At 45.6% G+C, this 27,411-nt stretch overlaps 3 protein-coding genes across 8 annotated transcripts in view; 2 read left to right on the forward strand and 1 right to left on the reverse strand.

Annotated features, from left to right (window-relative positions):
• Positions 1-6,413, forward strand: part of CDKL1 (cyclin dependent kinase like 1) — a 37,913-nt gene extending 31,500 nt beyond the window's left edge. For both annotated transcript variants that reach the window (XM_065593985.1, XM_005290249.5), the window contains exon 9: positions 4,895-6,413. In XM_065593985.1, coding sequence (XP_065450057.1) covers positions 4,895-5,002 — 108 coding nt within the window. In that variant the 3' untranslated portion in view covers positions 5,003-6,413. The remainder of the gene's footprint in view (positions 1-4,894) is intronic.
• A 1,305-nt stretch (positions 6,414-7,718) lies between these two features.
• On the reverse strand, positions 7,719-15,984 carry DMAC2L (distal membrane arm assembly component 2 like). 4 transcript variants are annotated; one of them, XM_005290248.5, is made up of 5 exons: positions 15,600-15,984; positions 13,647-13,757; positions 12,228-12,436; positions 11,214-11,385; positions 7,719-9,849 (listed from the first exon to the last, which is right to left on the reverse strand). In XM_005290248.5, exons 2-5 carry the CDS (start codon positions 13,751-13,753, stop codon positions 9,735-9,737), a joined length of 603 nt encoding a protein of 200 aa, XP_005290305.2. In that variant the 5' UTR covers positions 13,754-13,757; positions 15,600-15,984; the 3' UTR covers positions 7,719-9,734. The 4 variants fall into 4 exon arrangements, with proteins under 4 accessions (XP_005290305.2, XP_005290304.2, XP_065450058.1 ...); XM_005290247.5 differs by having other exon boundaries at positions 13,647-13,809; positions 15,600-15,741; XM_065593986.1 differs by lacking the exon at positions 15,600-15,984 and adding an exon at positions 15,196-15,338 and having other exon boundaries at positions 13,647-13,809.
• The window catches only part of L2HGDH (L-2-hydroxyglutarate dehydrogenase), a 30,980-nt gene continuing 18,616 nt past the window's right edge, over positions 15,048-27,411 (forward strand). The window contains exons 1-4 of one of the 2 annotated variants that reach the window (XM_065593983.1): positions 15,048-15,067; positions 20,362-20,477; positions 25,414-25,565; positions 26,508-26,639. Coding sequence is in view for 1 of the 2 variants with exons in the window: in XM_024105501.3 (XP_023961269.2) it covers positions 15,437-15,528; positions 20,362-20,477; positions 25,414-25,565; positions 26,508-26,639 (492 nt within the window). In the remaining variant the exon portion in view is untranslated. Of the gene's footprint in view, positions 15,068-15,391; positions 15,529-20,361; positions 20,478-25,413; positions 25,566-26,507; positions 26,640-27,411 lie in introns of those variants that run through there. The other variant, XM_024105501.3, reaches the window with a different exon arrangement.

Genomic DNA, 27,411 nt, shown 5'->3' on the forward strand with positions numbered 1-27,411 from the left:
GAAACGGGGGGCTCTGACTTGTAACCGAAGAAGACAATTAACTGAGCTAACAAGCCAGCCCAGTGCAATCTGAACTTTAGGCCAAATCTTCATTGAGACAGTGGGATTGAACAGGAGACAAATGTAATTAGCCAAAGCCAGTTAGAAATGAAGATGCCTGACAGAACGCTGCCATGATCGTTATTAGATTCAGACTAGTTCATGCTCTCTTGCGTCTGTAGGCTACGCTCTTTGCACAACCCAGGGGCTCCTTGCATTCCTCCCCCATAAGCTCCCTGTGTGCCACCCTTCCACCCCCCTCTATTTCAGGGACTCCCTGAAAATATTCCCGCCCCTGGAACAGAGGCTCTGTGCCCTCCCTACCATCAAACTCATTTCTTTTCTTTCTGCCTGGGAGATAAGTCATTTCACGGTGTCAGCATTTTAAACTGTACTGGGAGCACGGGCAGAGCTGAGATGGGGATGGTGGTAATGCTGGTAGGTGTATAGACAATCAGCTGACTTGTCGCTCTATAGACAATTGCAGAGAGGATTGAAACTGCAGTCTCTACTAGCCAGGTCCTGGGGCTCTGTGTCTGCCCCCCACCTTCCCTTTCCTCCTTCCAGTTTCTGATTTTTACCAAAATCACTAGTGTTCTGCCCCTCGGTGCCTAGACCATTTGCTGACATTTTGGAATTCGTCAGACGTGTCATTCAAAAGGTCTTGCAATACATACACACAAAGAGAAATGCCGTCAAGCCAAGGGTCGGGATCTTTGCTTCGCTTGGCCAATAAAACTGCGCCCCCTGAATAAGCTCTGACGTACCAAATGCAGCCGCCTCTCTGCTTGGCAACACAGGTTGCCATGAACACATCACCCAGGAGTTCTGGTCTCTACACTGGCTTCCTGCTGAAACACTGTCCAGCCCAAAGTCTCTAAAACTGATGCTCTCAGTGCTCCAAGGGATTTGCACTAGTCATCTGTGAGTTCATCTTTCCTTCTGACCTTCCACAACAGCTGCATTCCACTGGAACACTGAAACAGCCACACTGGGTCACACCAATGGTCCATCTAACCCAGTATTGTGTCTTCCGACAGTGGCCAAATAAACTTCCTTATTTACTTTCTCCACACTAGTCATGATTTTACAGAGCTCTATCATATGCCCCCTTAGTCGTCTCTTTTCCAAGCTGAAAAGTCCCAGTCTTTTGAATCTCTCCTCATAAGGAAGCTGTTCCATACCTTTAAACATTTTTGTTGCCCTTCTCTAGAACTCTGCCATTCGTACTGTATCTTTTTTGAGATGGGGCAACCAGATCTGCATGCAATATTCAAGGTGTGGATGTACCATGGATTTATACGATGGCATTAAGATATTTTCTATTTTGTTACCTATTCCTTTCCTAATGGTTCCTAACATTCTGTTCGCTTTTTTGACTGCCGCTGCACATTGAGCAGATGTTTTCACGATTCACAATGACTCCAAGATCTTTTTCTTGAGTGGTAACGGCTAACTTAGATCCCATCATTTTGTATGTATAGTTGGGATTATGTTTTTCCAATGTGCATTACTTTGCATTTATCAACAATTTGTTGCCCAGTCACCCAGTTTGGTGAGATCCCTTTGTAACTCTTCAGTTTTCTTTGGACTTAACTACCTCGAGTAATTTTGTATCGTCTGGAAATTTTTCTTCCTCACTCTTTACCCCTTTTTCCAGATCATTTGTGAATATGTTGAACAGCACTGGTCCCAGTACACATCCTGGGGGACACCACTATTTACCTCTCTCTCTTCTGAAAACTGACCATTTATTCCAACCCTTTATTTCCTGTCTTTTAACCAGTTACTGATCCATGAGAGGACCTTCCCTCTTATCCCATGACTTGCTTACTTTGCTTAAGTCTAGAGCATTTGGTGAGGGACCTTCTTAAAGTCCAAGTACACTATATCCACTGGATCACCCTTGTCAACATGTTTGTTGACCCCCATCAAAGAATTCTAATAGATTGGTGAGGCATGATTTCCCTTTACAAAAGCCGTGTTGACTCTTTCCCCCAACAAATCATGTTCATCTCTGTGTCTGATTGTTCTGTTTTTTACTATAGTTTCAACTATAGTTTGTCTGTTACTGAAGTCAGGCTTACTGGCCTGTAACTGACAGGATCACCTCTGGAGCATTTTTTTAAAAATTGGTGTCATATTAGCTATCCTCCAGTCCTCTGGTACAGAATCTGGTTTAAGTGATAGGTTACATACCAGATTTAGTAGTTCTTCAATTTCATATCTGAGTTCCTTCAGAACTCTTGGGTGATACCATCTAGTCCTGGTGACTTATTACTAGGGTTGTTGATTAATCGCGGTTAACTCATACGATTCACTCAAAAAAAATTAATCATGATTAAAACAATGAATCACAAGTCATCGCAGTTTCAATCGCACTGTTAAACAATAGAATACCAACAATTGAAATGTATTAAATATTTTAGCTGTTTTTCTACACTTTCATATATATTGTATTCTGTATTGTAATTGAAATCAAAGTGTACATTGATTTATATTTGCACTGTAAAAATGACAAACAAAAGAAATATTATTTTTCAATTCACCTCATATAAGTACTGTAGTGCAATCTCTTTGTTGTGAAAGTGCAACTTACAAATGTAGATTTATTTATTTTTGTTATATAACTGCACTCAAAAACAAAACAATGTAAAACTTCAGAGCCTACAAGTCCACTCTTGTTCAGACCAATTGCTCAGACAAACAAGTTTGTTTACATTTACGGGAGATAATGCTGCCCTCTTCTTATTCACAATGTCACCAGAAAGTGAGAACAGGTATTTGCATGCCACTTTTGTAGCCGACATTGCAAGGTATTTATGTGCCAGATATGCTAAACATTGTATGCCCCTTCATGCTTCGGCCACCATTCCAGAGGACATGTTTCCATGCTGATGATGCTTGTTTAAAAAAATAATGCGTTAATTAAATTTGTGACTGAACTCCTTGGGGGAGAATAGTAGGTCTCCTGCTCTGTTTTAACCACATTCTGCCACATATTTCATGTTATAGTGGTCTCTGATGATGACCCAGCACATGTTGTTCATTTTAAGAACACTTTCACTGCAGATTTGACAAAACGCAAAGAAGGTACCAATGTGAGATTTCTAAAGATATTTACGGTACTCGACCCAAGGTTTAAGACTCTGAAGTGCCTTCCAAAATCTGAGAGGGACGAGGTGTGGGGCATGCTTTCAGAAGTCTTAAAAGAGCAACACTCCAATGCGGAAATTACAGAACCCGAACCACCAAAAAAGAAAATCAACCTTTTGCTGGTGGCATCTGACTCAGATAATGAAAATGAACATGCGTCGGTCCGCACTGCTCGGATTGTCATCGGCATGGACGCATGTCCCCTAAAATGGTGGTTGTAGCATGAAGGAACATATGAATCTTTAGCGCATCTGGCACGAAAATATCTTGCGACACCGGCTACAACAGTGCCATCAGAACACCTGTTCTCACTTTCTGGTGACATTGTAAATAAGAAGAGGGCAGCATTATCTCCTGCAAATGTAAAAAAACGTGTTTGTCTGAGCGATTGGCTGAACAAGAAGTAGGACTGAGTGGACTTGAAGGCTCTAAAATTTTACATTGTTTTATTTTTGAATGCAGTTTTTTTGTACATAATTCTACATTTGTAAGTTCAACTTTCATGATAGAGATTGCACTACAATACTTGTATTAGGTGAATTGAAACATACTATTTCTTTTGGTTTTTTTACAGTGCAAATACAGTACTTGTAATCAAAAATAAAGTGAGCACTGTACACTTTGTATTCTGTGTTGTAATTGAAATCAATATATTTGAAAATGTAGAAAACATCCAAAAATATTTACATAAATGGTATTCTATTGTTTAACAGTGTGATTAATCATGATTAATTTTTTTAATAACTTGACAGCCCTATTTATTACTGTTTAATGTACCAGTTTGTTCCAAAACCTCTTCTACTGACATTTCAATCTGGGACAGTTCCTCAGATTTGTCACCTAAAAAATGGCTCAGATGTGGGAATTTCCCTGACATCTGCTGAAGTTAAGACTGATGGAAACAATTCATGGATCAAATCAACTCCTCTGCCCTTTGCCATGTGACTGACTGATGATAACACTAGTCTTTTACATGCCTGTCAGCTCTGCTCGGTGTCCCCTTCGGGTTCCCTGCTTTTGACCCTTTGACCCTCGCACCCGTCCTTGTTTTTTCTGTTGCCACCCGTAATTATTTGAGTCCCGGGCTCAGTGGATCCTCCCCTTAGGCTGGGGGAGGGCCCTTTTGTCATGGGTGGGCTTGCATCCACCCATCTCCCCAGAACCCAATATGAAAATAAATTATTTGCCCAAGAAAAATGGTTTGAGTAAAATTTGGAAGAGCTGTTCTAAGGCAAGTTGTATGATCACATGAACAAATGCATATCTGCTCTGGGTCTCTAAGGCTTGGTCTACACTACCCCCCTAATTCGAACTAAGGTACGCAACTTCAGCTACGTGAATAACGTAGCTGAAGTCGAAGTACCTTAGTTCGAACTTACCTTGGTCCACACTCGGCAGGCAGGCTCCCCCGTCGACTCCGCGGTACTCCTCTCGCCGAGCTGGAGTACCGCAGTCGACGGCGAGCACTTCCGGGTTCGACTTATCGCGTCCAGACTAGATGCGATAAGTCGAACCCAGAAGTTCGATTGCCAGCCGCCGAACTAGCGGGTAAGTGTAGCCAAGGCCTAAGTGTGCAAAGTGCATAACTGTTTTATGTAATGCAAATATTTTCAACTGGCTTACAGTATCGTTTAGGAAATGAAATGCATAAAATTACTGCAAATTCCTATGAAAGTATAAACTGTGATTTCTGCTTTAGTTACAGTACCTGCCTCAGTTAACCAGCAGTAACATTTTACCAGCTTTGGATAACAAGAAGTACTATGGCAACACAAGAAAATTAAACTACCATTTCCCCAACATCTAACAAGATGGCAAGTCACTACTAAGAGAGAGCTATTTATTGTTCCGAGTGCAAGCCTTCAACAATTTCTAAAAGGAACACTTAAGGTGAAGTTACAATAGACACATAAGTGATCTCTGAAGTTAGTTTGTGGTGGGTCACCAATGGAAGGAAACCTCTGCATAGAGAGCTCAGAGCTGCATGCTAATCAGTATTCTATGTATAAAGGAGAACACAAGTGTTTTGTTTTTGTTTGTTTTTGTTTAGTGATTATATTGTGGTTCAGCGTTACCAAGACCCACTGCTTACAGCATGGGACTTTAATAAACCACAGTGAGTGCCTGTATTCAAGACTTGGCAGTTAAGTCACAAGCATGCCAAATAAGTTTGTTTTAGAAAGTCCCATTGTGTCAAAGCATTAAAAATAATGAAAAAATATACTAGATATTACACAGCACTAGATAGTTGAAACGCTTATGCATACGCATAATTTTATTCACATGAGCAGGCCCAACAGTAGGACTTCCTATGTGAGGAAAGTTTCTTGTGTGAGTTTGTAAGAATGGGGCTGGGAACTGTTCAGCTAATTGCAGCATTCACTCAATTGGCTGAACACGGTAAAATATATTTGTAATGTGCAAATACGGTGTTAGGAACACTAGAAAAGCCTACGGTAAACGTAATGGAATGCCCAATAGACTACAGCATTGTCACGGATGGTGGGGACAATAAAATAGATACATACTCTTTTTAGTAAAACCTTGCTGTTGCTTTAGAACAGGGATCTCAAACTCAAATCACCACGAGGGCCACATGAGGACTAGTACGTTGGCCCGAGGGCCGCATCATTGACACACACACCCCCACTGACCCCGGCCCACCCCCACTCCACCCCTTCCATGAGGCCCCGCCCCTATTCCAACCTGTTCTCCAAATCCCCGCCCCTTCTCCACCTCCTCCCCTGAGCGCATGGCTCCCCGCTCCTCCCCCTTCCCTCCTGGAAAGCGCTAAGCGCCACCAAACAGCTGTTTGGCGGCAGGAAGCGCCTAGAGGTAGGCAGAGGAGTGGGGACGCAGTGCGCTGGGAGGGATGGGGGGCGGCGGGGGAGGGGAGCTTGGCGGCCACAGGAAATAACTTGGCGGGGGCACGGGGAGCTTGGCGGGCCGCAGCAAATAACTCTGTAGGCCGCGTGTTTGAGACTCCTGCTTTAGAATATGTTTTTAGGTTTCCCCGGCCTTTCTCTTTCTGGCATTACCAAGAGATTTCACTTGTTATTTGGTCAGAACCAGAAACCGGTCACCTGTGGGTTATACTAGAAAGGAATGGGCTGGAAGGCCTCCTAAATATCTGTACTAGGATAAATCTCATTTCTTTGTGTAATCTCAGGATGTAATACTTGATTGGTTTTGAATAAAATTAATGTAGCTCACCTTTCTATTTGTGTGTCAATGTTTGATTATGGTGTACGTCATTAATAGCGGTAGTACAACCTCAGAAATATTTAACAGCTGTTTGAAGTCCAGAGAAAGTATTATTCTTTTGAATACTATCGGAGGTATAATGCAGTTCAAAAACTTGACGTTGTTTTAGTGGGGCAGATAGCCAAACACATAGTCTTGTGAGGACAGATTAACGTATTTGTTTTATATTTTAATGTTCATATAAGTGGACTAATACAGTTTTATATCATTTAATTTCAAGCATTGTCCCCTATGTATTTGCTTGGTTATGTCCTTTTTGAGGGGGGGAAAAATATATTTCAGTGTTTTTATGTACGAATAAGTCATCCAGCCTTGCATTTTTGTGATGGAACAGAGCAATTATGCTGTACAGTTAAGTAGCATGTAGGCTGAGTGTCACATCATGGACCTGATCTTGTGAGCTGTGGATTGTACTAGAGTTCCATATTCCAAGCATGGCCACCGTCTAAACAGTAGGAATATAGGTATTGCCACAGGATCAGCCCTGAGGTCCATCTAGTCCAGAATCTTGTGTCAGATGCTTCAGAGGAAGATGTGAGATAATCTGCCCCCCACCTCATCCTGCTCTCTAATAGTCAGAGATTGGCCTAAGCCCAATAGTACAATTCTGCCTGTTTGTGGTATCTGAATCCCAAGGGAACTCACGGAGCCTGATTCTGCTCTCATTTGTACTGATGAAGTATGAGTAATTCCATGAAAGTCAATAGTGACATCTGTGTATGTAAGATCAGAAACTAGGTCCACTGCTGAAACCAACTAGCTGATGCTAGATGGGTCCTAAGGCTCCCTCACCAGCGCTCTTGTAAGTAGATGGAATTGTTGGTACACTTCACCTCACAGTAGATTACTGAGACACTTCCACTTGCGTCTTCTTGTAAGTGTTTTAGGCTGTTGCTTTCCATAACACAGTCTCTCTAATTTCCCCTAATCTCTATACATCACTTAATTAAACCCCAAGGCCAGTTCCAGTAGAAAAGCCCACTCACTGGTACGGAAAAAGCTAAAGCGCAGAGACTAAAACTATCTCCTGCCAGCGGTGGATTCTATGAGAGCAGCAGCTGTAGGGGGATACGTGATAGCCTGTTTAAAAAAATTACATTGATTATATATTTTCCTCAAAGCTTCCCCTTCCCACTTAGCGCTCCTTTGTGGCCATATTTCTTCCCGAAGAGCCTTCTAGTTGAGTAGCAGAGTTCACTAATAATTCCAGCACTGGGTGTCTCTATTATTATTTATGCAGAGTATCACCATACCACTAATTTAACCATTCATTCCTTTATTAAATCCAAAGGCCAAATGGTATTTATACAATTGCTCTAAACATGCCTAAAGCGTAAGCAATTTACTATATCCAGACAGTAACACAATACTTATCATTTGATCAGGATACTTACAAATGGGCTAAACCCCATCTTGGTCAGCTCCAGCGTGGTCAGCCAATGAACCTTTTCAGAGTTTACTTTTGATGCTCTTTAACAACCAAGTGATGTCATGGCCAAGTACTGACTTTAGCTAAAAACCAATTTGAGACCATTCATCCTTAATTCCAGCCTTAACACAGATCAGACTGTATTTCTCCCCAAGGCCTTTCCTCCCTCTCTCTGCCCCTCCTCCTTGCTGACCAACAGTATTTCTTTTGCATCTGGGTTCACACTGGCCCTAATTTTTGAGATGACACTGATATGTGGGGTAGGAAGGCCTATGCTGGATCATTTTAAGACCAATTCCCTGTCTTATTTAAAACCATCCCCAGTCATCCCTGTTGGTCAGAGGCCTTTTTAGAAATCTTTCCTTATGTTTTAGTTATTCTTTGAACCAGACATCCTCCCTACTTCATTCCTTCTAGCCTTATAATTCATTATTTCCAAGGCCTTCCTTCGACTTACTAGTCAGGGCTGTTCTTTAAGCTAACTTTAATTATTTCATTTCATATTTATCCTACAATAAATACCAGCTCAGTTTACTGTCCCCAAATTGCTGAGCATATATATACCCTCCAAGATACAGGTCAGTGAGTCTTTCAGAATGGACAGGTTGTTCAAATGGGACAAATAAGGGATGTTCTCCATTCTGCTCTGCATTACCTCTGAGGGAGAACCGATTTAAAGGAGAGAGAAAGAGCAACAGGTACAATCCATAATAGATTCCCAGAGTGGAAGAGAGAAAAAGAAACATTCAGGGCTGCCATGAAGGAGACTGAATAGAGGTTTTCACTCTCCCCTTCTGGGAACTCTCAACACACAACTGTGGAGTTAGCAAGAACCTTGTTTCCTTGTCCTGGCAATTCCCTGCAAGCCCTTCTTTGCCCTATCACAGAAGCCTGGAAGGGGTTCATAAAAGCACTATAACCCTTTTGAAGATAGACCACCTCTCTCAACTTGGCAGAAGTATAAAATATTCGTTACTAATTACGTTATTTCCTTAAGTGCACCCAAACCTGTTCGGGGGTAGGTTAGGGTGACCAGATGTCCCGATTTTATAGGGACAGTCCTGATTTTGAGGTCCCTTATATAGGTTCCTATTACCTCCCACCCCGTCCCGATTTTTCACACTTGCTCTCTGGTCACCCTAGGGGTAGGTACAAGGCCTAATTCAGCCCAAAGTAGTTTAAAGCAATAGTCTGTGCAAGGGCATCCACCAGAAAACCTGCTTCTTCATGGGAAAAAAGTGCTCGGCCTACCAGCTGCAGTTCCTTGGAAAAGTTATAGAGCCTGTCTTTGAAAAAACTACCCCTAATTTCTTTCCATTTGGATTTGACTTAAATTGGTTTTCAAGAGTGTTTATTAAAACTTCATCATACACATTTGGTAACATTCCCAAACAGACCGTGCATTTAGACAGCAGGTGAAACTTGACAAATATTCAGTACAGCTGTATCCTGTCTAGTTCTTCAGCCATACTCAATCTCTTTTCCATACTCATCTGGTAGACAGAGGCACATTTAAAAACAGCCATTGTAATTGTATACATGGGTGCAAGGAAGAGTATTTGGTTTTTACTTATTTCCCCTGCTAGTAGACAGAATTCTTTATCTTCTTGCAACCACTCCAAAACATACAAGTGTTTACAGAATTACATTCGCTATAGTTAAGTGAAGCACAAATTAAGTTCAACGACATTTCACTGAGATTGATTTTTTTTTTAAATACCTTCAAAGCCATGGATGAGAGAGCTTCTTCCATGAGGAAATATAAGTAGTGACAACTGTATAACCCATATAGTTTAAGGATAATGAATATTATGAAATAAGACCTCAGAATTATGTAAAGATGCCTTTATTCTAAATCTAATTCCAGCTCCAGTGATGGCATTGATTTCTTAAGGATTTGAATAGTAGTTTCTTTCTCACTTATCCCAGGAAGGTCACTCAGAAATAAATATTCAAGGTTCCTATAAATATATAAAAAGTCAGTCAGTGGCTACTTTACAAGACAGTGTGATTAATTTCAAAAGCACAGATACTTTCACCCTTAAATTAATTATACATATGAAGAGACTCTGGGGGCTGTAGGTGTTTCAAAGAATTTTTAATAGGGAGCCAATATTTTCACAATTGGTTGCCTAAAGTTTTCAGAGCTTAGTAGTTTCAAGCTTCCATTGATTCATTTCTTAAAGTGTGCAAGGTGCTTTGCTGACAAAACTGAAGACAAGCTCCCTGCCCCACATACCATCCTGCTCTTTTTACATTACTTTTTATTACTATCAGAAGTCCTCCTAGTAACTTACTAAGGCCGTGAAAGCCAAACTGGTGCCTCTTCACCATTAGCAAGGAGTTTGTCAATGTTTATACTCCTGTATAATAATCAGAGTATAGTGCTGCTTGAAGTGCTCTGTTGAATCCCTCCCATGCAGGGATTAAAAAACAAACAAGGCCTCAATCCCAAAGACCTTAGGAGCTACCTCAGACACAGCTAAAGCAAAGTGGTTGAAGTAAACAAAGATAATTGGAGGTGCGGTGAATTGTAAATGCCAGGGTTGGTTTTGTTTTACGTTGAGGAGAAAGGGATGGGGTGCTCACTGGCAGAAAGCAAGGTGAAAGTGGGTTGTTAGTTCCTAAGCAAGCCTCCCAGGTATGTCTACACTGCAATAAAAGACCCATGGCTGGCCCGGGTCAGCTGACTCAGGCTCACGGAGCTCCGGCTGTAGGGCTATAGAATTATAGTGTAGACACTGGCGCCGGAGCCCTGGCTTTGGGACCCTCCCCACTCACAGGGTCTCACAGTCCGAGCTACAGCCCAAGCATCTACGCTGCAATTGTGCAGTGTAGCACAGACATATCCTAACATAGTAGTCCAAAGGTGGCAGGTAAATGTACTAATCCACTGCACTTGCAGAGACAAAGCCTGAGCACAGGGACTGCATGATCTGCTGTAATCTGTTGAGCAACCAACATTTCTGAATCTCACCTACAAATGGGGACATGAAAAAAGGTTAATTACGAGGACATGATTCAGCTGTGGATTCACATACTCTTAGGCTTCCTACTTTCAGCACTATAGCCTACAGTTAGTTCTACTTACTGAATTGTTGTTAGGTTAATGGGTTTGTTAGATTTTTGTGTGTTAATTCAGACTGCTAAAACTGATTTCTCAGAACAGCCCACACCGTTTTTGCTTTCATTGTACATCAAAGACTATTGAAATCTAATGTAAACAAAAAAAATGAATTTCAGTGATCCAATACTATTCTAAACATACAAATATGGCAAGAGCTAGAAAAGTCATGTTCTACAAGACATTCCCTCAATGGCTCACGTTAGTTTGTGGAGTGCTACGATGCCTTTATCTGTGACATTCCCACAGGAAATTATCATCAGTCGCAGGAGACTTTTCTGTAAACTCTCAGTCTCACTGATCCTCTGCAGACATTCATCCTGGATATAAATACAGTTGCTCAGCTTAATTTCCTCAATGTGTTTGAGACCATCTGGAAAAGAGAAAAATCATAATACAAGGAGCAAACTGTACGAGATGCCGCCAACAGGTTTGCAGTTCTTATTCTCATGCTTCCATAAACCGGTGGCAACAGATGCCTGCATATGGAAGAGCCATAATGCATCATGAATTATTGTACTATACTCTGCAGCGATCCCATTGTTGGCTTCACAATCACAAAAGCATGACTAAGGTTCTAAGGGCTTTTTATACGGAAGTAGGCAAATGCCAGAAAATCAGCATGCCCAGCATGACCGATAAGTGCTGAACTAACAATACAATTATGCAAGAAATTTACGATGATTTGCAAAGAAAAAAAAGAGTGTGTGTCCCATTTTTGTTCTTTGTTGTGTAAAAGACGACTGAAAGGCAACAGCTTTTTAAAACTTCTGTTTTTTAAATTAGAAATTCAGATCTTGCTTATCTGGCTTTTCCTGGAAATGACTACGGCTTCACAAATAGCAAAAATGGACACATGATTTAGAGTAAGTCTTTTTTATTCAGAACATTTAAAACCCTGGTTTGCATTAATGCATATTGAACTATGAACTTATTTAACTAATAAATCTTTGTTCCAATTGTTTAATGCTCTTCCCTCTTCAAGTAGTGGCTGACAAAGTTCCCAATCCATCTGTATCCTAAAAAGAAACCTCCAGCAAAAACAGAGGTACAAATCTGATATTTCTCAATTAAAACACAAACATTTTTCTTTTAAAAATCAAGCCTTCTCTGTGAGTCACAAAGAAACAAAAAAAGACACAACTGCTCAGTCTTTGATGCAAATGGATGAATTTTAAGGACAATATATAATTTGTAAAGCTGTGTCTTGGTTACCCAAATAATCAAATCCTCGGTACATGATGCAGGACTCTGTGGCATCGATTGCTTGTATCTTGTATTTTCCCAGAGGCCCGGTTGGGAGACCATTGTAGTCATGCTGCCATTTATCATAGCCTTGGAAACGAACCAGTGCCCCACAACGCAGAAGCCATTCCGAAGCGGCTCTATCAGGGCCAACAGCCTGTATACGTTCATAGTCTACCCTGTCAACATAGAACAAACATTTAGATCTCCCTATACCAACATACAGCTTTATCACATTTGCAGCCCTGTTACTGCACAATAAATATTTTGAAGTGTCTGATGAAAGGAAAGGAGAAAGATAGGATCGAGTCCCAGGGCAGTGCTTTGCACCAACTTATTAAGTCTGCACTATTTAAAACAAAAATCTGGTAACGTGTTAATTTATATTTTAAATTAAAATTAAATGTTGGTAATGTAATGAAGAAAGACATTGCTAGCTGATTTGTCACTTGTATTTCTCTCTAATCCTCTCCTTCTGTCTGTGCTCAGCATTCTACCTCTGCCAACCCCATGCACTCATTAAGCTCACGTTGCCCTACCTTATTAATTCAAAACTACTTGTAGGCATGAAAATGCTACACAAAGTATTGCAAAAGCATGAAACAGACAGAGACGTCTGTATGCAGGCGATATCCAGCATCTGCCCAGGATGAGGCTTTACAACAGTATTTGGGATTTTGCCTCCTGAGTCAGTTTTGATTCCATCATAGATGGCTACATACATGCAATTCCTGACATCTCTTTTGTCAAGGTTTAATAGTACTACAAAGGGACACACCCCAGGAATTAGTTAAAATCCTGGGATCTATTCTATGAGGATGCTTCTTAAGACTTGGTGGAGAATGCTGAAGAAGACTGAATGCAGATTATGAATGTCTGACATTTGTTATTGATAGAGAAATAATTAAATTTTAACTTTTTTAAAAACAGAAAAACCTGTTAGTGCAACTAAATTACATTAGGAAGGATAATTCTTTAGAGTGTCTTCTGAATACATAAAGGAAATGTAGAATGCTAGAGCCAGAATTTAAATGCTAATGGAATCAAGGCCAAAGGAAGATGGGGATTTAGGAAGCTAAAATTTAAATTCTAACTAGTCTCAACCAAGGTAAATAAAATTACCCCACAGCATACTGATTAAAGCACACACTTTCCTTTGTAAATCAGTGATTTTATTACTGGAACATGTAAGAAACAACCACTGTCTGACAACAGAATACTGTTTGAAAAGAAAAAACATTTTTAATAGAAAAAGCTCTCTCCTGTTCTTCTGTGACTTGTAACTAGCTACTGTTGCTTATGCATTAACTGAATAACCACGCTACACAGTGATGTGCATCAGAGCTTTTAACTAGCACATGAACTATTACATACATCTGTTTTCCTTACTTGTTAAAAACTGCATTCAGCCATCCCCAGAAGTGCCTGCGTGGACCTGGGGTTGATAGTTTCTTTAAGCTGAGCACTGGTTGTATGAAATTTCCCAACAGCATCATAGAACTGAAAGAGAGGTTTACTGAAATGTCAGTTTGGTGCCTCTGTCCTCTTGCCACTAGTCACGTACAAAGGAAACATATATTACAGGTATTTTGTTTTGTTTAAATAACACTATGTCACTTAATTGAAGGATATTTTTAACTTTTTAGCGATTACAGATATGAATGTATGTCATCAGAAGCATCCCACTGACTGGCAGCCTGAAAAATGCTGAAGTGCTAAGAAAAATGCCATAGTTAAATCCGCAACTTGGAATCAAAGATCAGTTCTGTTTTCAAATTTTAAACAGATAGCATCAGCACTCAAATGTAAATAAATGCTAAGTCGTTTATATTCACAGTGACACCGCCTGTTGTTGATCTGATTTTAGTCAGGCCACACCACTAAGAAGGGCTGGTGCAGGTTGGAGAAGTCTCCTAAATGGGAGCTCTAGCCAAATCATATCCTCTCAGGATCCCGCGGCAGACCGCGGGAGAGCAGGGGTGGCCCACCTGTGGCTCCAGAGCCATATGTAGCTCTTCAGAAGTTAATATGTGGCTCCTTGTATAGGCACTGACCCAGGACTGGAGCTACAGGCACCAACTTTCCAATGTGCTGGGGGTGCTCACTGCTCAACCCCTGGCTGTGCCACAGGCCCTACCCTCTCTCCACCCCCTCCCCTGAGCCTGCCATGCCTTTGCGCCTCCCCCCAGAGCTTCCTGCACACCACGAAACAGAGGGAGGGACAGGCACTGACTGGCAGGGCTACCGGTGGGCAGAAGGACCTGGGGGAGGGGAGCAGATGGGGGGCTGCTGATGTATTACTGTGGCTCTTAGGCAATGTACATTGGTAAATTTTGGCTCCTTCTCTGGCTCAGGTTGGCCACCCATGGGGCTAAAGACTTTAAGGTCAGAAGGGACCACCCTGATCATCAAGGGCGGCTCTATGTATTTTGCGGCCCCAAGCACGGCAGTCAGGCGGCTTTCAGCGGCGCGCGTGCGGGAGGTCCGCTGGTAACGTGGATTCAGCAGCATGCCTGCGGGAGGTCCGCCGGTCCCACGCCTTCGGCGTATCCACCGCCGAAACCGCGGGCCCAGCAGACCTCCCGCAGGCGTGCCGCCGAAGGCCGCCTGACTGCCGCCCTCACGGCAACCGGCAGCCACCCCCAGCGGCTTGCCGCCCCAGGCACGCGTTCGGTGCGCCGGTGCCAGGAGCCGCCCCTGCTGATCATCTAGTCTGGCCTCCTGCACCTCGCAGGCCACAGCCCCTGGGCCACCCGCTCCTGTCACAGACCCAGCGCCTCTGTGAGCCTCCCACGTCTTTGAGTCTGGGGGTAACGGCTCTGGCAGGAGGCAGGTTGGCCGCCGGCCCGGCAGGGCCCTGGCTAGTGTTGGGGCCCGCTAAGCCGCCTGGCGGAGGGAGGCCCGGCCCCGGCCAGGCCACGGGCTGCCCTGCGCTCACCCGGGCAGCGCACAGGCCTCCCGCCCCGCTGAGGCGGCGCAGGCCCGGCCCGGCCCCGGGGGCTGGAGGCGAAGCCAGGCGACCCCCCCCCCCCCCCATGGCTAGCGGGGAGCAGCCCGGCGCGGCGCCCCTGGGCCCGCTCTGACACCCGGGGAGCGGCCGGCGTGACTCCTCCTCTCGCGGCGGTGGGAGGAACGGGGCGGGTTCGGGCTCCGAGAGCCACCGCCGGGACGAGCCCAGGATGCCGCCGCTGCTGCGGGCGGGCCGCGCCTGGGGCCGGCTGGGCCTGCCCGGGCTGTGCCGGGCCCTGGGGCAGCAGCGCCGCCGCAGTAGGTGAGGCCGCCGGGGTAGGGCCCTTCCCGCGGGAGCGGCGGGGACGGAGCCCGGCCCGGCCCGGCGCTAACCTGGCGGGAGGGAATTAGAACCGGGCCCGGTGTAGACGCGCCGACTTCGGAGTAGACGGAGCCGAAGTGGATTCGGTCACTGTTGGCCCGACCCAGGCGAGCCTGCTGGGGGGCGGCGCCCGCGAAGCCGAGCTGGCTCCAGTTCGCCCGCTGGCCGTGGGGGGGCTGGCGGGACGGGGACGGTGGAAGTCAGGGCTGGGGCCTGCCTGCCTCTGCTGCTCCCCTTCGCCCCGGGGCAGAGGTCGGCTGGGGCCGTGGTGTGCTTGTGAGCTTGCTCCCTCCGCGGCTCCCAACGCTTCTCCTAGGCCAGGGAAATCGTTTGAGACTTAAGTTTTCTTCTACTTGAAAGATCTGCGACTGGTGTGTTTTAGCCACTGTGTTACCTGTGCAATGCTAATAGGGTGACCAGATGTCCCAATTTTATGTCCTGATTTTGGATTGGATTACCCCCACCCCCGTGTCCCGATTTTTCACACTTGCTGTCTGGTCACCCTGAATGCTAATAACACTTGGAGGACTGGTAGAGCACAGCTCACCTGAGCACTTACTCACCTAGGGCCCAATCTTGCAAAAAAACTAAGCATATGGTTAACTGTACCCAGTGTGAGTGGTCCCGCTGATTTAATAGGGTTGTTACCGGGAGGGCATAAATAGGCACATGCATGAATTTTTGCAGAATTGGGACCTCAGAGCACTTGTTGGCCTAACACTAGTGAAATAAACCAAAACACTTTGATTCCCCTGAAAGAATTAATGGGTCAGGAATGTTGAGCGCACAACAATCTGGGAATCTCAAAAACGGAAACTAGTGTCACTTAAAAAATAAGTGTCACTGCAAGTTGGTGTCACAGTTTGACCCAGTCCCCTTCTCTGGACAGACTCGAGTTTGCGAGTTGACCCACTGGCTGGATCCTATGTGCAGTTGCAGACATCATTTCTGCACCTCTTCCTTGGGACAAGAGGCTCTGCAGCCTAGCTGCTTTAGACCTCTGAATCAGTATCACAGCCCCCTGAACCCCCAGTTGCTTACACACATCTTATGAGTTCCACCTTGCTCTGGGTGCACTGAGCTTCTTGATTAACTGGAACAATGTGGCAGGCAACCAATGAATGCAAGTTTAGCAAAGTAATGTATTAATTATAGGCACTGTACTCGAAACAGCATAGAGTTACAGATCTTTGAAGAAACCACAAACAGTCCTGAGATTATTCCTTTCCCCCACTTTAGTCTGATCCTTCCCCTTCTGTGAGCCTGAGGCCTGGTCAGCATCCTTAGGCTAAGGAGACTCCTTGCTTTTCGTCTCTCTCTGGACAGGTTTCTTGGCATATGGCAGTGGACACAGACAGCCTCCTTGCTCAGAGTCACCCCTTCTTAACTTCAGACGCTGGCTCCTTTGGTCATGTAGCTAGCAAAAGAAACTGCAGATCTCCCAGCCATTTGCTATAGGTTGAGTAACTCCAGTCCCTGCTCCCAGCCAGGCTACTGCGTAGAAAGTTCATCGTTATTGCAGGGGATCGGGAATACCTGGAGTTGATGGCTCTAGATTACTCTGTTACAGCTAGAGCACTGCAAATCCACCGATACCTGCTTTATATCCACATCTGCAGATATCCGTGGACCATTTTTGTGGATCACAGATGGATGCGGATACAAATTTTGTATCCACGCAGGGCTCTAGTCATAGCTTCTCAGACACGGTCATTCCATTAGATATCAAGTCTGTATTACAAAATTGTTATGTTCACAGCAAGCACCCAGAAATGAGATAGAAAACATTAATACTCTTGCTAGAAGGTTGCAATGTAAAACTACTTTTTCTTAGAATTCAGAACAAGTAACACACAAGAACCCCAAAACACACAGAGCGAAAACCAACTGCTCTCTAAGGGCTTGTCTTCACTACCCGCCCGGATCGGCGGGTAGAAATCGATCTCTTGGGGATCGATTTATCGCGTCTCGTCAGGACGCGATAATCGATCCCCGAATCGACGCGCATACTCCACCAGCCCAGGTAGGAGTAAGCGCCGTTAACGGGGGAGCCGCAGTGGTCGATTTGCCGCCGTCCTCACAGCGGGGTAAGTCGGATCAGATACGTCGAATTCAGCTACGCTATTCCCGTAGCTGAATTTGCATATCTGAAATCGATCCCGCCCCATAGTGTAGACGTAGCCTAAGTCACTGAGACACAGCTCACCCCACCTGGCTCTTTCCAGGTTGTCTGTCTGCTGTGCTCATGCTCTGCCACAGAGCCATGCAGGCTCTGGGCTGCAAGCTGGATTCAGAAACCCTCCCCACTCTTAAATTGATAGCTTGCAATTCCAACGCAGTCCTCAGTACACCACATTCTAATCCACAATGTGGATTGCAATATAACATGAAGGTTACAATACAAAGTGGCGACTCTGCATCAAAATGATGTTCTCAGAATAAATGGGGTAACAATTTGATACAGGTATATCTCACTCTATCATAGTCACATAGTAGGATTTTACTGTAGAGTAATACCTACTGTTGATCCATGGACATGCAATATTGAAACACGAAACATTTTTACGTCCCAGTGTCCATATCTTGAAGTTAGATCTGAATTTAGACTCATCCTTGTTTCATGTGAGGCACTGTTCACATTGTATGTATTTCAGTAACGAGGGCCACCAGCCCAGAGGCAGCAGGAGAAAGCCTTCCATTTAATCCCATAATGCATTTACGTTAGCTGCTGAAAGGACTGTGTCCATAGTCTTCTCCCCGAAATTTGTAAGATAAAGGTACTCATGCTCCACTATGCAAATATCCAGACACTGTCTCAGTTTTTAAGTTACTTTTCAAATAGTCTTCCTCAGAACCCCCAGGTGCCTCCATGTGAACACAGGAAGTGTCTTTGCCTAGGGAGGAAATGGATCCTGTGGTGATGCGCAGCAGTGAGCTCCATAGCATCTCAGGAGACAGACTTTTCAAATAAAATAAAAATACATTGAACGAAATTATTTTCATCTTGGCTAACCTCAGATACCATTTGTTTTCCTGTTTCTAATGTGGTAGATTCCAACAGGGCATTATTTATCTGTTGAATGGCTTTGTCAGTGCCAGCAGGTATGTTTGTGGCTGTGGGAATGGTGTTTATTATTCAACTGTTGCTCCAAAGTAAGTACAGAAGCACAAAACCTGTTTGTATGGGTCCTACAAAACTAGTAGCTTGGGTTGGGATTTTTTACAATTTTTTGACAACTGAGTGGATTTTGAAAAAGAAAAGTAGGTTTTTTTAGAATGAGGTCTATTCCCACCAGAGTACTGTATCCCCTTTACAGTACGTCAATTTTTTGCTTAAATCACATTATCCTGTGTGCGCCGCTTAAGTGCTGATTCATAGATTTCAAGCCAAAGGAGACCATCTTGGTCCTCATAGAATCATAGAATATAGAATATCAGGGTTGGAAGGGACCTCAGGAGGTCATCTAATCCAACCCCCTGCTCAAAGCAGGACCAATTCCCAACTAAATCATCCCAGCCAGGGCTTTGTCAAGCCGGGCCTTAAAAACCTCCAAGGAAGGAGATTCCACCACCTCCCTAGGTAACGCATTCCAGTGCTTCACCTCCCTCCTAGTGAAATAGTGTTTCCTAATATCCAACCTAAACCTCCCCCACTGCAACTTGAGACCATTGCTCCTTGTTTTGTCATCTGCCACCACTGAGAACAGCCGAGCTCCATCTTCTTTGGAACCCTCCTTCAGGTAGTTGAAGGCTGCTATCAAATCCCCCCTCATTCTTCTCTTCTGGAGACTAAACAATCCCAGTTCCCTCAGCCTCTCCTCATAAGTCATGTGCTCCAGACCCCTAATCATTTTTGTTGCCCTCCGCTGGACTCTTTCCAATTTTTCCATGTCCTTCTTGTAGTGTGGGGCCCAAAACTGGATACAGTATTCCAGATGAGGCCTCACCAATGTCTAATAGAGGGGAATGATCACGTCCCTCGATCTGCTGGCAATGCCCCTTACTTATACAGCCCAAAATGCCATTAGCCTTCTTGGCAACAAGGGCACACTGTTGACTCATATCCAGCTCCTCGTCCACTGTAACCCCTAGGTCCTTCTCTGCAGAACTGCTGCCTAGCCATTCGGTCCCTAGTCTTTAGCAGTGCATGGGATTCTTCCGTCCTAAATGCAGGACTCTGCACTTGTCCTTGTTGAACCTCATCAGATTTCTTTTGGCCCAATCCTCTAATTTGTCTAGGTCCCTCTGTATCCGATCCCTACCCTCCAGCATATCTACCACTCCTCCCAGTTTAGTGTCATCTGCAAACTTGCTGAGGGTGCAGTCCACGCCATCCTCCAGATCACTGAGTGATTTCGCGCCAGTAATGTGTTGGATGGAAACTTCTATTTTCATTGGCTTTGGGGAACGTGAAGTTTGTTTGTTTTTCTTCACTGAACTATACATTTTCTCTGTGTATTCTGTCTCCCTTCAACTCCCTGGTCTTCCTTGCACAAAATTTCCAGCTTCACTTCCAGGTGGGTTTTTTTCTTTTATTTTAAACACACCCCTCTTTCCTCCCAACCTTCCGCACCTTTCCTCAGCATAAACAAGCAGGTCACTCAAAGGTAAATCAGTGGATGACTTAGTCAGCTGGCTTCTTGTCTGGATTTCAGAAGAAGTGGGTTTTCAAGGGGTTCAAAATTCATTTGCTAAAATGCAGCTTCTTTCCGTGTAAATGTGAAGCATGTTGCTAGAGAACTCTTACAAGATGCCCTTTTTTTTCCTAAATAGCACTTTTGATGTGGTTGTTGTCGGCGGTGGAATTGTGGGGCTTGCGTCTGCCAGAGAGCTCATTCTGCGACACCCATCGCTCACGTTCAGTGTGCTGGAAAAGGAGAAGGAGTTAGGTATGGTATCCATGTTATCCATGATATCCACTGTATCAGAGAGTGGCAAAGAAGTTTGCATTTTCTTCCCTTGCTTATTTCTGGTTTCCTGGTGTCAGTCTGTAAGATATTTTAATTAAAAACACATACACACTAAAATAGCAATGTTAAGGGTATTGAATTGAGAAAAAAATAACAAAAAAATGGGAGGCTCTTTTAATGAGGGGGAAACAGTATCTATCTGCCCATCTATCTGAAATGAATGAAGGGTTCCCCTTTGGAATAATTTCACAGTGCAGTCCTGTCAAGGGACTATGCAAACATAGGGAGGAAGAGCATAATAGCTCCCTTGGATGAGTCTTTGGCCTTCTCTTGACTGGTGATTTGCCCCCAACTAGTCAGAAAAACATAAGAATGACCATGCTGGGTCAGACAAATGGTCCATCTATCCCAGTATCCTGTCTTCCGACAGCGGCCAGTGCCAGATGATTCAGAAGGAAGGAACAGAACAGGGCAATTCTGAGTGATCCATCCCCGTCATCCAGTCTCCGCTTCCAGCAGTTAGAGATTTAGGGACACTCAAGCATAGGATTGCATCCCTGACCATCTTCGCTTATAGTGTGACAGACCCAGACCAGTGGGGTACAGGAGTCTGGTAAAGGGCAAATATACTGGTTGCTGGATGAGTAGTTTTCTGTTCCCTGAGTGACCAGAGAAGGGGCTGCACTAGAGTAATCAGGAACCTGCTAGAACCAGTTAAATCAGGCTGGCTAATTAGGACACCTGGAGCCAATTAAGAAGAAGCTGCTAGAATCAATTAAGGCAGGCTAATCAGAGCACCTGGGTTTTAAAAAGGAGCTCACTTCAGTTTGTGGTGTGAGTGTGAGGAGCTGGGAGCAAGAGGCGCAAGGAGTTGAGAGGGCGTGGGTGTGCTGCTGGAGGACTGAGGTGCACAAGCATTATCAGACACCAGGAGGAAGGTCCTGTGGTGAGAATAAGGAAGATGTTTGGAGGAGGCCATGGGGAAGTAGCCCAGGGAGTTGTAGCTGTCATACAGCTGTTACAGGAGGCACTATAGACAGCTGCAGTCCACAGCCCAGAGACCCTTCCAGAGGGGAGGGTCTCTGGGCTGTTCCCCAACCCACATGGTGAATCTCTGAGGCAAGAAAATCCACCAATAAGTGCAGGACCCACCAAGATAGAGGGGAACTTTTGTCACAATAGCCATTGATGGACCTGTTCTCCATGAACTTAACTAATTCTTTTTTTGAACCCACTTATGCTTTTGGCCTTCACAACATACCCTGGCAACAAGTTCCATGGGTTGTCTGTGTGTCGTGTCAAGAAGTTCGTCTTTTTGTTTGTTTTAAACCTGCTGCCTAGTTCTTGTGTTATGTGAAGGGGTAAATGACATCCGTGCCGCTGAATTGATGCAAAAGGTAAAGTTGCTGTTTGTATCTGTGGAGCTTACCCATGTGATGTACCACTACATCTATCACAGGGACTGGAAAATCATCAGTCTAGGAAGGCCTATGGCTAGGTCTGCAGGTTTGTCCTGGTGGGAAAAATATAATGGATACCATGATTTTCCCAGTTGTCCCTGACTTGTGTTTGTGTCTGTGATTTTAATAAACTCACCCTGCCGTGGCAGCTTCTGTGGCCCCTGTCCCACAGGGTTGGGCCCAGGAATTTTGACCTGGTGCATTGGGTCGCAACACCGCTCAGGTTTGGCCCAGCTGCCCCGCCATCACGATGAGGGGCCAGCCGGGCCAAATTTGAGTGAGAGGCATTGCGACCTGGCATCCTGTGGTGTTGTACCACTCAGGCCCCTCTGTCCCATAGGTGAATACAGGACAGGCTCACTCTCAGCCGCCTTCCCCCTCCCAGGACCCCTCTCTTCGTCAGGGCATTTTTAATAAAAAATCATGGGAAAGGATTTTTGATTAAAAATAATGCCGTGACGAATGTGCAGCTCTGCTTATGGCACCTCCTCAACAGCTGGGACTGATACGCTCTAGTAGTTTCCACCAGTTTCCTGGCTCTTAACATAGGTGATCCATGCAGTAGTCTCGCTTTGAAGATCAGAGCTAATATAATTATTCCAGTGACTACCTGCAGGGTTTGATTAGTGATGCCAATGGGACTTGTGCCTGTTTACACCACAGCTGGTAAATAGGGACACTTGGAATCTTGCGACACACCAAGGCCTGTTTTCTATCCAGACTTTGAAACAAAAAAGACTAAGCACCCTTGTTTTGCTGTTTGTTCTTCAGCTAAGTAAGAAGAACTTGCAAATACAGCTGCATTGCCAACGATCAGTCTCCTGCCACTAAGTGCTTATGCAGAATCCCCAAACACGTAGCATAGGGTCCGAGGAATCCCAAGAGGGTAAATCAAACTGCTGACTTAGAATAGTGTGACCTAATGTGTGTGGATAATGCTTAAACAGCTGAATGCCTTAAATAGACACCTCAGCTGGGTCATTGTTGCTATATAGGCCATTTATATATTAAAGTATTTAATGCCCTTGTCTTACCATGAGTCTTAAGAGAGGAGGCTATCAGTTGTGTGGGTAAGTGAATGGGCGTAAGATTCGGGCACCAACATTTTAAAGGGGAGATTGTGTAACCTTTTTCGAATAAGAAATTAAATTTGGTCAATAAAAGTACTCTTGGAACCTGCCTCTCTCTCCTCCATTTCACTTCCCAAGAGAGAAGAAGTAACAGTCAAGCCTGGCTCACAAATGCTCGAAAGCCTTTTGCAGAGACAAGCGGGGCTGCCAGTATGTGAGAGATCCAGGATCGTACTGGCACTGGAGTACAGGGAGGCTTTATAGTAGGGGTCTCAAACATGCGGCCCATGGGGCTCTTGCATGTGGCCCGCCAAGCTCCCCGTGCCCCCCACCCACCCCTCTGCCTACCCGCAGGATTGCCCCCCGTGGCGTTGCGAGCCCCACGCCGCTCTCTGAAGCAGCTGGCAGCACACCCCTTCGGGCCCGGAGAGGAGGGGGAAGGAGGCAGAGGGCTCCTGCATTGCCTCCTTCCAGGCACCGCCCCCCGCAGCTCCCGTTGGCCGGGAATAGGGAACCGCGGCCAATGGGAGCTTCGTGGGAGGTACCTAGAGGAGCGGCAAGAGCATTGCACTCACAGAACCCTGTTCTCCCCTCCCTCCAGGGGCTGCAGGGACACGGTTCCAGCTGCTTCCTGGAACGGAACGGAGCGGCGTGGGGCCAGGGCAGGCAGGCAGGAGCTCGCACCCTGAACCCCTCCTGCACCCCAACCCCCTGCCCTGAGCCCCCTGCCACATCCCAACCCCCTGCCCTGAGCCCCTTGCCACATCCCACACACCAACTCCCTGCCCTGAGCCCCCTGCCACATCCTGCACCCCAACCCTTTGCCCTGAGCCCCCTGCCACATCCTGCACCCCTCCTGCACTCCCTGCCCTGAGCCACCTGCCGCACCCCTCACCCTCTTGCACCCCACTCACCAACTCCCTGCCCTGAGCCCCCTACCGCACCCTGCACCCCCTGGGGGCAGCGTTGGGGTGGGGACTTCAGGGAAGGGGTTGGAATGGGGCGGGGAAGGGTTGGAAAGAGGTGGGGCATGGGCAGGGCCTAATGGAAAGGGTGGAGTGGGGGCGGGGCCAGAGGCAGCGGGGGGTGGGGGTGTCAGTGATGTGGCCCTCGGTTCAATGCACTAGTCCTCATGTGGCTCTTGTGGTCATTTGAATTTGAGATCCCTGTTTTATAGGGTCATTTCATTTTAAGTATTAGTGTTAACATTTAGAAAGTCTGAACTGATGTGTACACAATTGTGGCTTGTAAGGGGGTGGCACCCACCTCTCGCAAGCGCCCCTGGTCGAGTGTGTGGGTGCCTGCAGTTTTCTCAGTTTCTTGGCTCCCAGTGCTCCCCATCCGCCGCTGCGCTTGTCAGGAGGGTCTTTGGTGACTCAGCCCTTCAGCCGAGTCACCCACAATCTATGTGCCAACAAACAAACAAACCCCTTCTGCAGTCCACTATCCAACCGGGCGTATCTCAAAGCCCTCAGTAATGTCCTGTAGCCCTCCCTGGGCTCAGTCCTTTCACAGTCCAACAGGGGTTATCACAGTACCCCTCCGTTGGCAACGTCTCTGTAGCCCTCCCCAGGCTCCAGTCTGACCAACAGGGCCTATCTCAGTGCCCTAGTTGGCCAGCTTACGTGTGAAGGTTCCTGCTCTGGGATGGCACATCACCCCCAGGGCTTCCTTGCTGGAGGCTCTTCACCTGCCCTTTAGGCCTCTGAGCCCGGCTGGCTGAGTCTCAGTTCAGCCCCCTTCCGGGGGGTAACAGTTCCATGTACAGTCCCTTCCCTGGGCCTGTCTACACTCCCTTCTCTCAGGACACAACCACTTCCTCACTAGCTGTTGGGGGAGGAGGGCACCCAAGCCCACCCACTACTCTAGGTCCCAGTCCAGGGACCGTCTAAGTAGCAGCTATGTGCCACGTCTCTAACTGTAGTTCCCTTCGCCATTTCCCCGTAGCCCATCTTAATTGAGTCTTGATAGCCATCCAGAAGCTGTTCCCTTGCTTCCCCGGTTCCCTGCCAGCAACTACCTGCCTTAGCCCTTGCAGCCCCTGCAGCCAGCCAGGAGCACCTCTCGCTCCCCTGACCCTGCAAGCACAGTCATCTATCCAGCCCTTTCAACTCCTTTTATATGAGCCCGCTGGGCCCTGACTGACTGCTCCCTGCAGCCCCTCTCATTGACTCTGTCCCACACAGCCACTCTAAGCAGCTTGGAGGAGAATGAAAGGAGGAATCTCCTGGAGTGGAATGTTATTGCATCTTATTACTGTAGAATCTAACCAGAACACAGTCTTAAATTGATCATTTTTCTGATGACTGAAAGAATGAAGGTAGTGTATGAATCTAAGATATGTGGCGCATGTATTTTAATAGCATAACTTCTCTCTTTATTTAGCCTGCCACCAGAGTGGACATAACAGTGGTGTCATTCATAGTGGCATTTACTACACACCTGGATCTCTGAAAGCTAAATTGTGCGTGCAGGGTGCGGCCCTCTGCTATGAATACTGTGACCGAAAGGGAATTCCATACAAACAGTGTGGCAAGGTACAGTAGCTGCCGCATCTTCTCTCTCTCTCTGATTTTGGAAACTGTGACTGTATGATGTATACAGTGTAACACTACCACACACGCTATTGTGGTAATTTCACCAAGGGATATATTCTGGTGTGCACATAAGCATACATGGACACGGTTAAATCCTGCAGGGTGAGTGTGCCCTTGCCATCTTTTCGCAGGAACTCAAATGAATTCCTCCCTTGGGCCCATACACTGCAAGGCAATGGTCTACTGAGGTGAGGTGATAACATCTGCAGTTTAGACTCCATATTAGGACACCCCACTGTGTGTCTTTCTTCCTTTCCCTCCATATACGTCTCAAACTCTCTTGCTGCTGGTTTAAGTTAAATGTTATTTTTAAAAGCGTCCCAACAGGATTTAAAACCATATCCCCCTGCCTCCTTCACACTCTAAGTTTTGGCGTTATGGCACTAGTTGCAAATATCTTCCAGGGAAGGTCAGTTAAATTGTTTTCTAAAGACCTCTTTTTCACACTTCCTTTAAGTGCGGCAGTCCTCTCTGAGGCTATGTCTACACAACAGACCGCTGCAGCTGCGTCACTGTAAGGTCTCCCGTGTCGTCACTCTATGCCGACGGGCGAGAGCTCTCCCACCGGAGTAATATAACCACCCCCCCAATGAGCAGCAGTAGCTATATCGTCGGGAGAGCGTCTCCCACTGCCATAGCACTGTCCACACCAGCACTTATCTCAGTGAAACTTATGTCAGTCGGGGATGGGTTTTTTTTCACACCCTTGATGGACAAAAGTTTTACTGACAAAAGTGCTAGTGCTGACAAAGCCTGAGTATTGGTATATGTTGTGTTCATTAATGCACTCAACGGTCGCTTTTCCTTTGCATTTTTCATGCACTGCAAATGCATTTATTACCATGTTGGCGTCTCTCATGAACTCTGTCATCCTTTCTGAAGCTAATAGTGGCTGTCGAACAAGAAGAAATTCCAAGACTCAAAGCACTGTATGAGAGAGGGCTGCTGAACAACGTCAGAGATCTGAAACTGATAAGTGCAAAAGAAATACAAGCAAAGGAGCCCTTTTGCAGGGTAAGTTGCTTATTATTCTTAAATGGAATGAAAAGCGTTAGTTTATCTAAGTGATCTGTTACATTCTTTTTAACATAAACCCTCGATGACGCTGCCCCCGTGGCAGTCTCAGTGGGTGATGTGTTCAAAGGAATGCCTGAAATCCCAGTGGTATAAAAACTGCCAGCAAGAAGGAATTCATTTATAGTACAGAAATATTTAGCACAAAACCAACCCTGCGTGTATATACCTCTTTAAAGAAATGATACTAGCCGTATTTTTAGGAAATGTTCTCCTAACCCAATTTTAGGAGAAACTGCAAAACCTTCCTCCTTGAAACCTCCACCATTGACACCTTCTTGCACCCAAAAAACCCCTACAAAACCCTGCCCCCCAAAAACCCTTCCCTAAGTAGAGTTTTTTGCCCCCAAAAGGGAAAAGTGCCAGAAATTCCATGAAGGCTTCTTGGGACTTTGCTATGGCTATTGATGTTATATGAAGGCTCTCAGATACTGTGATGATGGGTGGCAGTATAAACCCCTAAAATGTATGGATTTGACTGGAGTGGAGAAGGGGACCTGACTTCTCCCACCACCTTCTACACCAGTCCCTGTGATCCCTATTCTTATCCTGACTCTCATAATATTTCCTTCTTCCTTGGGTGAAAAAATCAAAACCTTTCCCCAGATGCCTTCTTCAGTCCAGAGATCAAATGTCACCTAAAGAAAGAAACCAAGTTGAAGGGGTTAGATCCCTGTTGAGAAAGTTATTTCCGGGGTTCTGGTTTGAATGA

This window comes from Chrysemys picta, chromosome 4 (assembly GCF_011386835.1).
Source record: "Chrysemys picta bellii isolate R12L10 chromosome 4, ASM1138683v2, whole genome shotgun sequence".
Classification (NCBI taxonomy): domain Eukaryota; kingdom Metazoa; phylum Chordata; order Testudines; family Emydidae; genus Chrysemys; species Chrysemys picta.

What these genes read in the sequence shown, in the direction of transcription:
- DMAC2L (XM_005290248.5), bottom strand. Translation starts at nt 13,753, where the DNA reads ATGATGCTGTTGGGAAATTTCATACAACCAGTGCTCAGCTTAAAGAAA. An exon ending in CTGAATGCAGTTTTTAACAA is followed by an intron (nt 12,437 to 13,646) that starts GTAAGGAAAACA and finishes CTATGTTGACAG; the next exon opens with GGTAGACTATGAACGTATAC. An exon ending in GTAGCACTCCACAAACTAAC is followed by an intron (nt 9,850 to 11,213) that starts GTGAGCCATTGA and finishes ATATATTTATAG; the next exon opens with GAACCTTGAATATTTATTTC.